Source organism: Poecilia mexicana, unplaced genomic scaffold (assembly GCF_051168715.1).
Source record: "Poecilia mexicana isolate PSO_F unplaced genomic scaffold, ASM5116871v1 scaffold_14, whole genome shotgun sequence".
Lineage (NCBI taxonomy): Eukaryota > Metazoa > Chordata > Actinopteri > Cyprinodontiformes > Poeciliidae > Poecilia > Poecilia mexicana.
The window spans coordinates 25024378-25040411 of record NW_028263383.1 but is presented as its reverse complement, the minus strand read 5'-3'; the positions used below and the strand labels follow the sequence as shown (position 1 = coordinate 25040411).

Sequence of the window (16034 nt, the reverse complement as noted above, 5' to 3'; positions counted from 1 at the left end):
AACTCCACCTCCTCCATCTTTAGATGATCTTCTTCTGTGGAAACATTTTAATCTTCATGTCAGCAGATCAGCAGCTAATTCTGGTTTATCTGATTCATAGTTCAGTTTTTACTAATTTTACTTCCTGAAACTCATGGATTCTCTTCCTGGGGATGAAACTTGAACTATTCTCCTACACCACTGGTTCTGATCTGGTTCTGACAGTTCGGATCAGAACCAGATCAGAGTCTGAGGTTCTGAAGGAAGATTTTCCTGTTGGCAGGTAGACGATGGGTTTACCTGCATTCCTGCCAGACAGACTGGTTTAGACACAGAGCTGCTTACAGGAACACGGTGCAGGTCCAGACCCGCGGGCCTGGAACCAGTATCATTTATCCCTCAAATATTTAAACAGTCACTCACACACTTTCACTGTAGGTGATCCGTTTACACAGAACCTGATGGAAAAGACCAGAAACATGTGGAAGATGAAAACAAAACTCTTTCATTTAATTAATTAAGATGTAAAATATTTATTTTAAGATTTAAATGTTTTCGGTTTAGATACTTTTATTGCAGTTTTTCTGCCTTCAGTAGAACGATTATCATTAATTACTATTAGGATTGATCAGAAATGCTTAGACTTGTTGATATTTTCCCAGCAGGCTGAGTGACATTCTGATTCTGGATGAGAACAGAAAATGGGAAGTGCTGGTACCGATCCATGACCGGGTCCAGACTGAGAGAACCTGCATCTATTTATAGGAAGGTTCTGCTGAACTGTGTGTGCAGCGATGCAGTAATCCAGTCATGAGTAATCATTTACGTAAAAGTGGAAAGTGGAAATTTGTTCAGCAACATGAGTCAGAACCAGAACTAGAGGTGAAAGGTTAAGCTGAGGGTCTGAGGAAGTCCAGGTTTCTCCTTCAGTCCAGACTTCGCTCTTCAGCAAAGAGACTATTTCCGTTTGGGTGAAATCAGGCAGACAACTGGAGATCATCTGCATGGAAGTGACCAGAGACAGACAGAGGCCCACAACATGACTCCACCACCACCGTCCTCCACAGCTGGGATGAGACCGAATGTTTCTGGTTTCCTCCAACAGGAAGTCGGCAACACCGAGCGGTCAGCCCAACAGGAAGTCAGCTTCTCTCTCTGAGAGACAGCTGCTATACCGGCAGGATGATACCAGCAAAACCGTCCGGGCTGGTTCTGGTTCTGGTAGATCTGAGCCCCATGGACTCAGTTCAGACTCCACATATTCATTAAAACGTACTTAACCCTTTAAGTTTCTCAGCATTGTATTTTAGTGAAATGTTGTTTAAAAGTAAAATTTTTCAAAACTGCCCCTATTTACCTGCTAAAATAATATAATATAAATTACATTTCAAAGGCATTTTTCCATCAGAGGATTGAAAAATATTAAAATCCAATTGTAATGGAAATGCATTAAAATGTCCTGGAAGTCAGCAAACAAATCAACCAGATTTAGTTTAAAAGACAGAGGAACAAAAATAAACATTTAACCCAAAAATAAACCACCAGGATAAATATTCTCTTTTTTTTACATAAACATAGTTGATATTCTGAACTGATCAAATTAAAACCAGACCCAGAACAAAATGTTCAGGAAGCCTGAAGAGTTAAACTGCCCCCTACTGGACGGAATGGTGCAGGACAGTCCGAAGTTTCATATGTTCTGTGTTGATATAAAATCTGAAGATTTCTAACAACATAAATAAAGCTTATAGGTAAACTGGGTTTTAGTCCATCAGGCTGGAAGCTTTTCATCCTCTGTTTTAACTTTCGGCTGAAGGCGGCTTTGTTTATTTCTTCCAGGAAACATTTTGTTTTCAACACAAAATGTTTTATTAAAACTCAAACAGTTACAAAGATCGCCTCTTAGATTTTCTATCATTTTTATTATTTTAGCAGCTAAAAAGAGACGAAGGTTCAGAAGAAGAAAACAACATGAAAAGAAAACATAACAGAAACCAGATTTCTTCTGGTTTCTGGGTTTACAGGCTGCTTGTCTCCCTCTGGTGGAGACACAGGCGCATCACATTCTGAGTACTGCAGTCATGACTAAAGGTGATAGAGGCTGGGATTTATTTAAATCTGCTGTTGGGTCGTAAACCTGCTGAAACTTCTTCAGTTGTTCATAAATCGGAGTCCTCTACTAAATCTGACCGTCTGCATAAAGTTGGTCAAACTTTAACCCTAAGCCTCGGGTCCCGTCACTCTGGCCTCTCATCACTGACATCATTCATTGTTCCCTCACCTCTGGTTCTGTTCCTGACAATTCAAAACCGCAAACATCACACCAATACTGAAAAAACCTGACTTAGTTCCTGCTAATCACTTCATACACACTTCCAACCGAAACGAGATCCCGACCGGATCATGTCCAACATCAGAAACACAACAAAACGTCTGCTGGAGTTTGTCATGTTTATTGTTATTAAAACAAATGACGATATTTGGTTTCTTACAAAACATTTCTTAATGTGGATTATTTCAGGAGTATTCTCAGATTAGCATGATCCATCTGTGTTTCAACATGAAAAATATGATCAAATGTCCTCGAACCATCTGCCATCACAAACAGCTGGAACCCCTCCTAGGACCTGCTAAGAGTGTGTGTACATGTGTGTATGTGCGTGTGTGTGTGTGTGCGTGTTTGTTTGTGATACCTTGTGGGGACAATTTTCCTGATATATACTACATCGTGGGGACCTACTGCTCCTTGTGGGGTCCAAAGCCAGGTCCCCACAAGGGAAAACACTGTTTTTGGGTCAGGGGTTAGATTTAGGACTAAGGTGTGAATTGAGTTTTGGTTAGGGTTAGGTATGTAATGATTAGGGTTAGGCATGATAGGATTTGGGATATGGTTAGGATTACGCTGTAGAAATGAATGAAAGTCAATGGAAAGTCCCCACAAAGATGGCCACGCAAACATGTGTGTGTCTGTGTGTGTGTGCGCACGTGTGTGTGTGTGTGTGTGTGTGTGTGTGTGGGTGTGTGTGTGCACGTGTGTGTGTTCGTGTAGGTGTGCGCACGTGTGTGTGTGTGTGTGTGTATGTGTGCGTGTGTGTGTGTGTGTGTGTGTGTGTGTGTGTGTGTGTGTGTGTGCATGTGTGTGTGTGTGTGTGTGTGTGTGTGTGTGTGTGTGTGTGTGTGTGTTAAATTGTCAGGTCTTTGGGGTTGACCACCTTCCCGATGAACAGCAGTGCTCCTGACGGTTCATCTCGGATCAGGTAGACAAAGGGTCGGTCCACTCGGTACGTCAGGTGGGAGGGCACTGAGACGGCGCTGGGGTACTGGGCTCCTTCGGGCGCCGTCTCCATGACAACCTTATGATTGATGCTGGTGAGTTTGGCTGACTGGACAGAGATCTTCTCCAGTTCTTGGTTGTCCAGCCAGTCATTGAGGCCTGCAGGAAGAAATGAGGAGAGTGAGGATCGACTGATGCTCCACGGTGTCCCACTGGGTCACCGCTGCCTCGCACCAACCAGACAGTTCTGCTTTTAAATGCTGGGAGCCAGTCAGCTGTGTGGCTGAATGTTCTGCTGGGTTCCCCAGATTCCTCCCAGTTTCACTGAATAGTCCTTTAACTTTCCCTCAGGACTGAATGTCCTGTGTCAGAGAACCAGTGATCTCCTCAGTCATGGACTGAGTGAAATGGAAGGTCTTTGCTCCTCTGGGTGACTCACCTAGATCGCCAAGCAGCGGCAGCAGGTCGGTGGAGTAACTAAGCCTCAGGACAGGCAGCGTCAGGGACACCCGAGCCGGCTGCAGCGCCATGGAGAGGTCCTGAACGAACTCGGCCGTCAGACTCTCCTCCAGCAGCGTGGTGTTGGTCGTCACGACATCAGGCAGGAAGACAAACATGCTGATATCGTTCTGCATCTGGATCTGAGCAATCTGCAGGAGGAACCACAACATTCCTGAGATCTCTGCCAACAGCTCCTTGGCTCTACTGCTCACAACACTCACAGTGCAGCTCAGGTCAGAGTCCACACCCATCTTCACCGGGTAGTTATCCTGTTGCATCATGGGAACACGGACCGGAGCCCCGTTTTCCACCTGGAAGTCCTGCTGAACTCCGCCCTGACTGAAGCGGGTCACCCATCCCCCTGGTGGAGGAAAACCCAGATATCAGTCCGGTTCTGGCTGCTGTAACAGCCGGTGGCTGTCTCAGGGTTTGGCATTGGAACCGACAACCCTGCAAGGTCTGACCACCAAACTTCAGGAAGCATTAATACTGCTGCTGCTGATGTGAAATACTCTCTGTCTGCTCCTTCCCCCTGGTGGCCACTCCAGCTCACTGAAGATCTAATTATTTACATTCCTATCAATGATCTACGACAAAGTATCAGAGCCAGAATAAGACTAAAATAAATAACTACAAGAATACTCAAGATATTAGCAATGATGTAATATTACCAGAAAAAACAAAAAGTCATTCTGTGAAAAAGAAAAAAGCTGTTGACGACTTTATTGTCATATTACTATGACTTTATTCTGGTAATACTACAGCTTCATTCTTGTATTATTAAGACATTGTTGTCGTACAGTTATCACTTTATCCCTGAACATTTGTCCTGCCTGTTTAACTGGTTCTGAACTTCTTGTCACCAGGATGTGAGTCCGGTCTGATCTTTACCAGCTGCAGGTTTACACGTCTGTCAGAAACTCCTCCGTCTGTCACGTTTAAACACCAAACCAGGTTTTTCCTCTTCCTGCATGAACGGTCGATACCTTTGAAGTAGGCGGCACTGATGGCGTTAATGCCGGCTGTTCGAGGGAGAGCCTTGGTCAGGAACTGTTGGACCTTCCTTCCCGTCTGCTGAGACACCCAATCATTAATCTCCTTTGTGTCTTTGGCTCCGCCCAGCAGCGCCTTGGGGCGGACGCCATATTGCTGCTCCACCAGCTTGAAGAAGTCCTGCTTCAGACGGAGTCCTGGAAACCAAAAGAGTGACAGTCAGCATAGCTTTGTGTTTTTCAAGAAGATCTGAACTCTTTCAGTAAGTCAGAGACACCAGAACCTTTTAAACGATTTGGGTCGTAAACATGGACTCACGTCGCGTCACATAGAGCCGAGCGGCTGAGCTCAGGCCTTTGCCTGAGGAGTTCACCGAGGCCAGCAGGTCCTTCAGGGTGTTCTGGAGCTGGGGGTCCTGCAGGGTGTGGTACCGGAGAGCCCGGTACAGCTGCCTCTGGGCGTTCTCAGAGCCCCCTGCAGGACAGGAGGGGAAGTGCAGAGTCACTGGTTATGACGATGCTTCAGAGGAGGAATAAGGACACGGGGTGCCTGAAGGTTCCTGACTGAGGGGAACATCCAAAGCAAACTGGTTCAGGCCCAGTTAGAGCCAGTACACTCACCCATGGACAGCTGGGTCAGAACTGCAGACACGCTGATCGGAGACAGAAACAGGTTGGCCGAAGTTTCGCGGCTCGTCAAAGCCCGGAACAGGTTGTAGCCGAAGTCTGAGGTGGCGGCGCCCATCTTGGTAGCGGGCGTGGTAAAGAGCTCCACATGTTCCTCCTCCACGGCTGCCTCCTCACCTCCGGAGTCCGACTGCACAAAACCGGGACAGAATCATCAGAACGGACAGGCGCCACACCCAGCTCTGGCTTCACAGCTGGGTTTACTGAGCAGAACCAGAACTAAAGCCTGGAGGTGACGAATGTCTTCACTGCAACCAGCTCAACTGGAACCCCTCCCTCTCACCATGCACACACACACTGTCCCTCTCTACAGGACCTGGATCCCAGAGAAAACCTTCACATGCTCAGGGAGAACATGCAGCTCCATGCAGAAAGATCCAGACAGGGATCTGCAGGAAGCTGAAGACCCTGAAACACGAGGAGACATTCTGTGGTTACCTGAGCCCAGCAGATGCTCAGGACGGCTGCCAACGCCAGCAGGAACGTTGTTCGCTTCATCCTGAAAAACAAACAAATGAACGCCATGATGCCATAATGCCGTGATGCCATGACGCCGTGATGCCATGTCGCTGAAGAGACAGAATCACATGACGTCCTGTTCTGCCTCTCTCTCAGGTTGTCCTGATGCGTCTCTACTGTTCTGCTGCAGGAGAAACTCACCATTTTTCTCGTTTTCTTCTCCTACTACTCTCCACTCTGTTGTACTTGCTGTTATTTCAACTGTTAACTTTATGTTCAGTTATTTTTCCTGTATAGAAGTTACACCTGGTCTGGCTTTTGATTGGTTGATTCCTTCCTGGAGGCGGGGCATCAGCTGGCATGATGCTGCCATCTCCTGATCACTCTCCTCTCCTGCTGTGAACTTTTTACTGTAACATAGAAAGTTCTCCTGGTTCTTGTTGTGTCTCTGTCTTTTCTCAGCTCCAGTCTGTCGCTGGTACTGAGCCCGGTTCTGGTAATGAGCCCAGTTCTGGTTCTGAGCCTGGTTCTGGTTCTTCCTGTTAAAGAGAGGTTTTCCTCTCCACTGTCGCTACATGCATGCTCAGTATGAGGGATTGCTGTAAAGTCAACGACATAACACAGGTGGTTGTCTACTGTCGCCCCCTGCTGGTCAGGAGGAGAGAATGCTGAAGTTCTGAAATGAGTTCTTCTGTAAATCATCTCCAGACTTTTGTTGTGAACTGGAGTAAAGAAATGAACTGAAATGAACTGATTTCAAATCTGCTGAGTAGAAGACGTTTTTCCTCATGGGTCAGAAACCTGTTTTCAGCAGGAGGAGGCAGAGAGAGTTTCTGTTGAGCTGACACAGGCAGCAGACGCTCTGATTACAGCCTCCACTGCACAATGACTGCTTTCTGCTCACATCTGGACCTTCTTCACACCAAACCTCAGACCACACAGGAATGATGGGAAACCCAGATGGAGCCGGCCAGCAGTTTTTTTCCTCTAAAACTCGAAACGAAAACAAGAGCCGTGGAGGGAAGAAAGTGATTCAAAGTTTCCTGTCATGAAACTGAACAGAAACAAATTAAACTCATCCAGCGCCTTGTTCTGTCCGCCAGGGAAGCTCCAGGTCCGTCCTGATCTGATGGGTTATTATCTGGATCATTGTCTCACGTGGCAGGGGATGGATCGGTCCTCAGTGTCTGCAGAACGAGCCCACATCATCACTCCTCCGTCACCGTGCTTGTTTGTTTGCTCTCCTTAACAAACAATCATTGATTGTTTCTAAAATACATGAAGGCCAAACCTGGAATGGAAAGTTTTCCCAGGGAAATTCCCTCCTACTTCGGTTTTTAACTGATAAAACATTTTATATCAAATATTTTACTTTGTGTGGAACCAGAATTAGATCAGAATATGAAAACAGTTGAAGGCATACAGGAATAAATATGAGAGTTCTTCAGAGGTTCTTATGGTTCTGATGGTTGAAGTTGAACCAGAGGTGCTGCTGTTTCACATTATATAAACCTCGGAGTGGAAAAACGCCGCAGCTGTTTGCGGTTTTTGGCTCCGCAGCGCAGAAAGAAGACTGGGTTTTTCAGCACAACTCTCAGAAAAAACGAGCATAAAAACTAGGATGATTCGGTTCGGATTTAAATGTAAAAAATAAAATCAAAGTTGTCCAAATAAGCACCAAGTGTCTCTCTGACAGTTCTGGGTCACTGGACCCAAAACTGCAAACTGGAGCCTGGATCCAGTTTGCACGTTTTTGACCATCAGCAGATAATTTCAGTTTCAGGAAAAACGCAAAAAAGAGGAGCAGCAGTTCACTCACCTCTCCGGTCCGGACGGTCCACGTCGCTGCTGCTTTCTGTCTGTCTGTCTGTCTGTCTGCTGCGGAGACTGTTGGACCCGCGGGGTCGCGCGCAGGCGGCGCGCACACTGCTCCGCTTTACGAGTCGGAAGCTGCATTCAGCTTAGTTTAGGTTAAATAAAAACTTTTTACAACATTTATCATTTAATCTACAAATTTCCTTTTATTAGCTTTGGAAGAAGATAAACTTAGTTTCCTCTGTTTAAATGTTTCTCACTGATTTAGTCAGAAACGTTCAAAATGGATTAAAAAATTAAAATCAAACACAAACTATAAAAAGGGAGATGAGCCTTTTAAGGTTGCTTCTTCCTGCCGTTGTTGCCTGTGGCAACATGGAACCGTCCATCTTGGTTCCATCCAGAAGGTTCCGGTCCAGAAGGTCCATCAAACAAATAAAACCAAACCTTATTCAATAAAAACGTAAAGTTTATTTAAATGAAGAGTCCAAATGCCAACCAATTCACAGTTACTGATGAACATGGTAGCAGTTTTAGAAAACCAACAATATTTCCTATCAGAGGCTGTTTTTACTCCCTGGAATATATTCTTGAAATTTAATAAAGAGATTTAGTAAAAACAGGAAATGTAAATCAGTTACAGACCTGTGTCAGGTCAGAATATTGTGGTTTTTAGCTACACTTCGATCACGTGATGCGTCCGTCTTATGAAACAGGCTAACGCGTTAGCTTACTGAGGGTTTACAGAAGCTGTCCAGTCTGTTATCTAGTCACTGTAAGTTGTTGGTTGTATTGACCTGAAAAGGAGACGTCGGTGTCTCTAATTATCTGAAGAGATGTTGTATAATTTCTTTATTATGATTTTTTTCAGATTGGGACAAAGTTGTCTGGTTTGGAGCAGGGCTCGTCTCCTTGAGTCTTACTGCTGCTGCAATCTTGTTCATCGACCTGCTGCAGCTGCTCCTTCCCACCGCCAGGAGTGCTGCCCTCTGCTGGCAACCTGTTGAGCTCGACGTTCAGGTCTGTTGCCCTGGCCGCCTCGGTTCCAGGCTGGTCGTTCATGGTGTTATTCCCGTTGGGGTCGTCGTTAGGCATGGGGTCGTTGTCGGGGGCGGGGTTTGTGACGATGCCCATGAACAGAGGGGCCAGAGAGAAGTCATCAACAAGGGCAAACAGGAAAGGGGAGTTGACAGAAAACAAGGAGATGGAGCGCATCGCGGTCACCACGGTGGTGGCGGATGCTTCGACACCTTCTTCGCTGAGCTCCATGGTGGTGGCATGACGGACGCTCGACACCCTGAGGGGCTGCTCAGAAATCCCAGAGAGGTCCGGACCCGAAAACAGGGAACCGAGTCCTGACAGACAAATACAACAGGAGAAAAAAACTCAACGGAGATTTAAATACACAATGTCCTTCAGAGTTTCTATGGTGCTACAGTAGATCTGGACCAGACCCTCAAAACAGGAAACCACACAACTACCAGCAGATTGGCCATTTTCAGAGGATAGATCAGTGTTTGTCCCTTCTTCACACATTCTACACCTATAAGACATAACATGATGATGGTCATACACCTGATTGGCGTATGTACATGTGTCCTGGCTCCATCAGCTGGTTCTACTGGACCCTGCTAATGAACGTTGAATCGATGCATAAGCAGAGTGACATCTAAAATCTGCAGAGCAGTGGGCCATTCAGACCAGAACTGGACATCACCCTGTTGGTGCTATAAGATGGTTAGTGTCTTGGTACTTTATATTGACACTTTAAGTATGGAAACTTGGTGTTGGAGGAAAAAGTTGTTTATATCATCAGATTAATGGTTTGGATTGATCCATGGTGATTCACAGTCAAGTCTATTCTACGTCCTGATGCAGCAATCCAGAAGTTCCTGCTTTGGCACAAAGAAGGGGTGACTGGATGCATCATGACATATCTGCATTGCATACTACCATACTGTGAGGTTTCCAGCCTGTGTCTCTGCTGACCAATAGAATCACAGTTACTCCTGAGATGCTTCAACAGGCATCAATCTACCTGTCTAACTAACCAATGAGGTGCCACGAGGCTTTCTACCCTCACCCATGCTGGTCAGTGCCTCTTCGAGCTCCTGTCGATATTGGAGCTTCATCTTTGGTACGTTGACCTGCATTGATTTTTCTTGAGGTAGACGACTGTAGAGGTCAGAGATATTTAGCTTGGGAAGCACCGATGAGACGTTTCCTATGGGAAGGATGACTAGGAAGCTGGTGTTTCCTTTGAAGGGAAAGCTGGCAACCTGCAAGGGACAAAGACTAATTTTGTTTGGACGTTCACCAGAAACTAATCCCAGCATCAGATTTCCATGACATATGGTGGTTGTGATACCTGTGCCTGCAGCTGAGGGTCATTCATCAGGCGTAGAGGATACTGGGCAGATTTCATCATGTCCACTGAGACTGAGTTCTGGCTGTCAAGATAAAACACTCCCTTTGAGGTCACCTGAGGGTCAAACTGGGTCTTCCATTCACCTGACAAACAGATATAGAAAAACAAACTTTTAATCCAGGTCAAGATGCAGACTTCTTTTGTTAAATATGGCTTGCATAGTTTCAGTTCAAACTCAGGGGAACGTGTCATCCTCTTCCAACGCCCTGCATTACCCTTCTAATTGGTGAGTGATTGGTTGAAGGGTTCACCTTTGAAGTAAACACCGTTAATGAGCATTAGCACCACGTCATGTGGAATGCTTTCCAAGAAGTTGGGGATGTTTCCATTGGTGACGTTCTCCACCCATTGGTTGACCTCATCCACAGAGACCAGAGGGAAGGGCCGGGACCGGTACCTGGACAGAAAAACAGTTTGAAAACAGGTCTGGCATAGACCAGACCACACAAACATGGCTGTTTGTTTAAATAATTACAAACTTCTCAAAACATCAAACCAGAACTTTCAAAAGTCTGGTGTGGAAAATTATTTTTGATGAACGATTGATCCAGTTTGTCTAAACACAATGTAGTTCAAATTCTGTTATCATTCTAAGGGTTTGGTTCCCAAATATAATCGATACCTGGCCAGAGATTCCTCAACAAACGACAGCTTCACTTCAAATCCTGAGGTGAGGAAGAGGAAAGAACAAGAGTTACTAATGTGTGAAACTTCTGCTAATGTGAGGAACCATCACTCCTGAGGTCCCACCTGGCCTCAGATACATGCGTGCCGCCACCTCCAGTGACCTGTGGGTTAGATGAGGCACAAGGCTTCCCAGGATATGATGGAAGCATGGCTGGTTGTGGGCCTGAAGACTTTGTAGGAGAAGCTTTTCTGTTTCATTGCGGGAACCTTAGGAAAGATAAATGAAACTTGTTAGCGTGTTAGCATTAATCTGCAACATTATAATTCAGTTTAAATCTAGATTCAATCTGGAAAATGAAGCTAGTGAACCTAAGGTGAGGTGAGCAAGGGCGAACATCAGGCTGAGAGGGGAGAGGATGACATTGGGCTGCTGTGGGCTGATAGCAAGCTTCTCCAGGATCTTCAACCCCAACTGCTCTATAGCGCCCCCTATTGCCCGGTGTTCCTCATGGCTGAATGTTCTCCCACAGTTACTGACATTTTTCTCCTCCTCTTCATCTGTGACTGGAGAGACTTCAGGAGCTGCTGTAGCGGGTTCTTCCTGAACAGACATCAACAGAGTTCAGACACGAATGCTAATGAGAGAAACGCCATGAGTCGGTTCTTCTTACAGTCAGTCCCTGGCGACTGAGGCACAGCAGCAGAAGAAGACACAGCTTCATTTCCAGAGGGCCAGCCTGGAAAAACAGACACAGACATGACTGAACACCAGTTCTGCACAGTGGTCAGCACACTTTCGCTAATCTGCTAACTCGTAAGAGCTATTTTCTCACTTAGCACTTTATCACTAAGTGACAAAGTGCGCTTAGCTTCTCCTATGTACTGTTTTGTAGTGCATGTTGTGTCATCAACATGTTGGATATCCATATGGTCCAATTCATATTGTTCATATTGAACATACAGATTATCTTTTGTTTCAACTAAATAATGTGTTGGTCTAGTCCTTTAGCATTAGCAGACCTAACTTGGTGGTCAGCAGTGTTCGTCTTTGGTTCTGAACATTGATTCTTAAATTCAGGCATGCAAAAGGGAATGTTCTGTTCAGCCTCGGCAGACTTTAACTAGACCTGTCCAGCATGTGCTAATGACAGGAAATGATGTTATGTACAGCCTGATCACTGAGGTCCCGGCGTCTGTAACACATATTTTGGGTTTTCATCCTTTGTAAACTACAATCATCAAAATGAGAAGAAGCAAACTATTGTTATTGTGCTGATGTAACTATGAGACCCTCCAGCTTAAAGTTTTGGATCCACCTCCATTTCTACACTCTGTCATGTGATCCATTAGATTTTAGAACTATCAGATTTCCTAACATCCTGTTTTACACCAAACTGTCCAACAGCTTTCAGAACCAGCGCTTATGTAAATATCCAGTCAGTGCAGAACCCAGGCGGGTCAGTCCGGGTCGGAACCAGTGGATGGTTCAGATGTGGCGGCTGTGTTTACCAGGAGACTAAAGGTTAATGTTTCAGAACCTTTTTTGGCTGAACGGCAGTACTCTGAATAAACACAAAGCAGAAAACACTGAACTGAGCATGAAAACGCAAACACTTTCCAACAGTTCAGGTTCTCCACAACAATCATAATTCAGAGATCAGTGGGTGATCTGGACACATTTATTACACTCACCATTAATCTTTACAAACAAGACTTTATTAATGTAACTGACTTCTCCCCAAACAACCAATCAGACAAAGTTCTGATGAAATACGAGCTGACCCAAACTCACCTGGACTTCGCTTGAGAAGAAGAGATGAAAAACGGAGAATAATAAAAGAAAATCCAGATGTGATCAACCTTCTTCAGGCTGTTCAGCGTAGTGGACCCAACAACTGCCACCCCCATGTTAGCGGGTTAATAATCAACCCTGACTGGATTGTTGTGGAGGCTGTGGTCTCTGCTATACGTTCCAATCAAATGATGTTAAAGTTAAAATGTTCGTTTACCAGGATCCAAATGATCCACAGGGAGAAACTAAATCTAACTAAATTCACTAATTAATCTTTTCTGTGTCAGATTATTTATGGAGCATTCAGTCAGAAAAAAGCTGACTGACGGCTCTGAATGCTTTAGTTTGTTAACTTTAGCTGAATTTGGCCTTTTTTATAAAGTGACTATTAATAACAGAATACCACAGAGAGCAACAATATATAAATCAACAAAAGCTAAACATAAATGTTGAGAAAAGTTGTTTTTTTTCGGCAAAAATACGAACCAAAAGCATAACTAAAGTAAATCTAACACCAAAAGTATGACAACTTAATGCTAAATGATACAACAATAAACCTAAATATGTTTTTCAAAGTAAGGCTGAGCGATTAGGATCCAGTTACAAGAAAACCAATAAGACTATGGTTAACAGACAGGCTAATCAGGCTGTGATTCTACACAATTTTATTTTCAAACAATAACATTTAGTATTTTTACTCAGTTAGCATCGTTGAAAGTGACTGATTTAATGACACAAACTTAATAAGTTTTATTCTCAGTATGTTTAGATTAAAAGCTGGAAATTCAACTTTAAAGGCTGTTTTTGTTGTTATTGTTGTTGAGAAAAGCCCATATCTTGCTTAAAAACCTACCACTTTTCTGCTCTAACAACAAGCTAAGCTAAAGCAAATGGCTAGCTAGCTGAGCTAAACAATGTGAAACATCTAAATTTTAAAAGACTGAGGATTTTTAGAAAATTTAGCTATATTAACATTAAACAGATAAAATAATAAAAAAAATAGAGTTGCGTTTGGCAGATGAAACTTTTCTCAATTTTAGGCTTCATGATGTTAAGAGAATGAGCTAATACAGCTAGCTTTAGCAAAGAAATAATAAAGACAACAGATTAGTTTGATTAAAAGCAACAATGCAAAGCAACCAAAACCTACAAAATATGATTGAAATTAACAATGAGAACAATAGCTATGTTTCCATCCAACTGTCATGTGAATTTTGAGCAAACATTTAAAATGTTGCAAAAAAGAAAAACGAAACGTAATTTAGCCGTGTTTCCATCTAATGGTTTGGAGTGAATCATGAAAGTGTGAGTTCAGACACTATGCACGGTTGTAATAAACAGGAATTAAAGGTTGGTAACTAGCATGAAGCACACATTTAAAAAAAATGGAGAGCCCTCCTCAGGAGGTTTGAAAACATTCCAGAGTTTCGTGCCTCTGGTAAGGCAGAAGCCCACCAGAGAATGGGATTGTTCGCTATGTCAGAATTTAACCGGTAAATGTGTTTCCTCTCCGTTAGCACATTAACTCTTACTCAGAAAAATCCAAAAACCACCTTAAGAAAGTTTCAAAATAGCACAGCTCAGTTTTCAGTTAACCAACATCTTTTCGCTATTCTCAAAGTAAAGTTTGCGTTTTTATGAATAGGCTACATTTTTAAAGGTTAGAATGCTTCCTCCAAACCAAGATTAAAGTCTGACAGTGAAACTAAAAGGAATCAGATAATCTAAAGGGTCTATTATCTTTATAGACACAGCAAAAAGAAAGTAAGGGACGGTTTCAGGTGAAAGTCGTTTACGTAATGTTGGAACCTTCTTAAAATTTTCCACTTGTAAAGATGACTGAACCCAGCAGGAGGAGGGTAAACCCTATCCTACACTCTGTTGTGCCTCATTGTGCTTTCCACATACATCCAGAGTTGAGAGAGTGGGCGGATGTTTGTCTTGTTCTGACCGCCATGTTCCAGCCTAACGCCCCCACATCGCAGCTCTGTGACAAATAGCGTCACCTCCACCATCTTGGAAACCCCGACATGCTGAAGAACTTCATACCGTAGAGGAGCAGCACATCTGAAGAACAGTGGAAAACTAGAACTGTTTGCTCAGCAGCTGGAGCCGACTGAACAGGACCGCTAGTCCTTTGGGGGAAATCACAACGTAGAAATATGTTCAAATGAAAAGCAGACACTGAAAACATGTCAGCAGGAGACTAAAAATACCAGTCAGCTCCAGCAACATCTGGAACTCACTGCCATTTACCCAGAGGAAGAGTTATAAACCAGAACCGCATTCAGAAGCTGTTTACTGTCATCCTCCTGTCCAATCTGCAGGTGGCAGAAAGTTCATCTGATCAAACTACTACATCTACACATACACATGAGGGGAATGTCCAGCCAGCACCGAGTTCTGGAAGGAGACGGGTTCTCCTGGGAAATATGTGAATCGACCCCAAAACTAAAGCTAAAGATCTTGTGAAGAAGCTGCTGAAACAGGTAGAGAAAGTTATTCTCCACTGTGAAACCAGTTCTGTCCCTTCATGGGCTGAAAGGCCAATCAGAGAGAAAGAAGCCATTACTCCTTAAAAAGCCAGAATAAAGTTTGTAAATATGTTCAGACATGAACATATTTACATCATTGGCTACTAGGCCCAGGACCTTTGTATTTGGGTGTTTCTGGTACAGCAGTAAATCTGACCCATAGCTCCTCCGGTCCCACTGGGCTTCATTTCTGTTTCTGTCGTTGGGTTCAAGTTGTGCTAAAAGCAGTTAGACTATTAGTGAACCTATGCTACCTTGAAATAGCATTTCAATGCTAAACATGTAGCAGCTAACGCTAATGTTAGTGTCCAGAGTCCATGAAAGATCAGAGAAACTCTGGAAAGATGAACGGAGAGAAAAACTCTTTGCTCCAAAAACCTGAAGATTAAAAACTTTAAATATGTTTGATGTTCAGGTCTGAGGGCTATTAATAAGTCAATAATTTAGCAGCAAAAAATGGTTTTTGAACTGAAAATGTTGCTGATTTTGTCAAAAATGTGATCAATCAACTACTGATCGTGCAATTAACTCAGTTAAAAATTTTATTCTTGCCACTAATTCATCAGTAAAAATCAAGTAATAGTTTGGATATTATTAAAGCTGTAAAACATATAACATTTTTACTTTGAATTTTTTTTAAGTGTTATCAATTGAAAGAAATACAAAATGATTGAATCAAATTATTTTAAAAATAAAAAGAACCAAAAAAACAAGAATGTGAGACACTAAAGTATCAAACTTCCATCAAGTTCTGACATCACGACATATTTTGGTTCTGATAAAGAAATTTGTGCTACTATTAAAATATTATTGTGATAAACTTCTGCTTCTTCTTGAAGTGGTCACTCTGTATTTAATGTACTTTCATTTTTGTTGTTTATATTTGTTCTAGGAAATGTTATTAATCGAAAATTAAAATCAGTAGAGCAATGTCACTACCAGCTGG

The 16034-nt window shown here is 43.4% G+C and overlaps 2 protein-coding genes across 3 annotated transcripts; both read right to left on the bottom strand.

The window, feature by feature from the left end:
* Positions 1–2416: 2416 nt before the first annotated feature.
* Positions 2417–7818, bottom strand: serpinf1 (serpin peptidase inhibitor, clade F (alpha-2 antiplasmin, pigment epithelium derived factor), member 1). Its single transcript, XM_015003509.2, has 8 exons — positions 7712–7818; positions 5872–5932; positions 5368–5563; positions 5066–5221; positions 4741–4944; positions 3976–4115; positions 3693–3903; positions 2417–3412 (listed from the first exon to the last, which is right to left on the bottom strand). Exons 2-8 carry the CDS (start codon positions 5929–5931, stop codon positions 3162–3164), a joined length of 1218 nt encoding a protein of 405 aa, XP_014858995.2. The 5' UTR covers position 5932; positions 7712–7818; the 3' UTR covers positions 2417–3161.
* Positions 7819–8155: 337 nt separating this feature from the next.
* serpinf2a (serpin peptidase inhibitor, clade F (alpha-2 antiplasmin, pigment epithelium derived factor), member 2a) lies at positions 8156–12656 on the bottom strand. Of its 2 annotated transcripts, XM_088012421.1 has the most exons (10): positions 12555–12656; positions 11434–11499; positions 11132–11363; positions 10886–11029; positions 10758–10800; positions 10387–10532; positions 10076–10218; positions 9791–9986; positions 8958–9062; positions 8156–8757 (listed from the first exon to the last, which is right to left on the bottom strand). In XM_088012421.1, exons 2-10 carry the CDS (start codon positions 11482–11484, stop codon positions 8648–8650), a joined length of 1170 nt encoding a protein of 389 aa, XP_087868547.1. In that variant the 5' UTR covers positions 11485–11499; positions 12555–12656; the 3' UTR covers positions 8156–8647. The 2 variants fall into 2 exon arrangements, with proteins under 2 accessions (XP_087868547.1, XP_014858994.2); XM_015003508.2 differs by having other exon boundaries at positions 8156–9062.
* Between the last annotated feature and the right edge of the window lie 3378 nt (positions 12657–16034).

Bases quoted from the DNA above. Each gene is read 5' to 3' on its own strand.
- serpinf1 (XM_015003509.2), bottom strand. From the start codon at position 5,931: ATGAAGCGAACAACGTTCCTGCTGGCGTTGGCAGCCGTCCTGAGCATC. The intron at 5,222-5,367 runs GTGAGTGTACTG...CCTGTCCTGCAG, and splicing joins TCTGACCCAGCTGTCCATGG to GGGGCTCTGAGAACGCCCAG. The intron at 3,413-3,692 runs GTGAGTCACCCA...TTCTTCCTGCAG, and splicing joins GCCGCTGCTTGGCGATCTAG to GCCTCAATGACTGGCTGGAC.
- serpinf2a (XM_015003508.2), bottom strand. From the start codon at position 11,484: ATGAAGCTGTGTCTTCTTCTGCTGCTGTGCCTCAGTCGCCAGGGACTG. The intron at 10,533-10,757 runs GTATCGATTATA...TTTTCTGTCCAG, and splicing joins GTTGAGGAATCTCTGGCCAG to GTACCGGTCCCGGCCCTTCC. The intron at 9,063-9,790 runs GTGAGGGTAGAA...TTTGTCTGTCAG, and splicing joins AGAGGCACTGACCAGCATGG to GACTCGGTTCCCTGTTTTCG.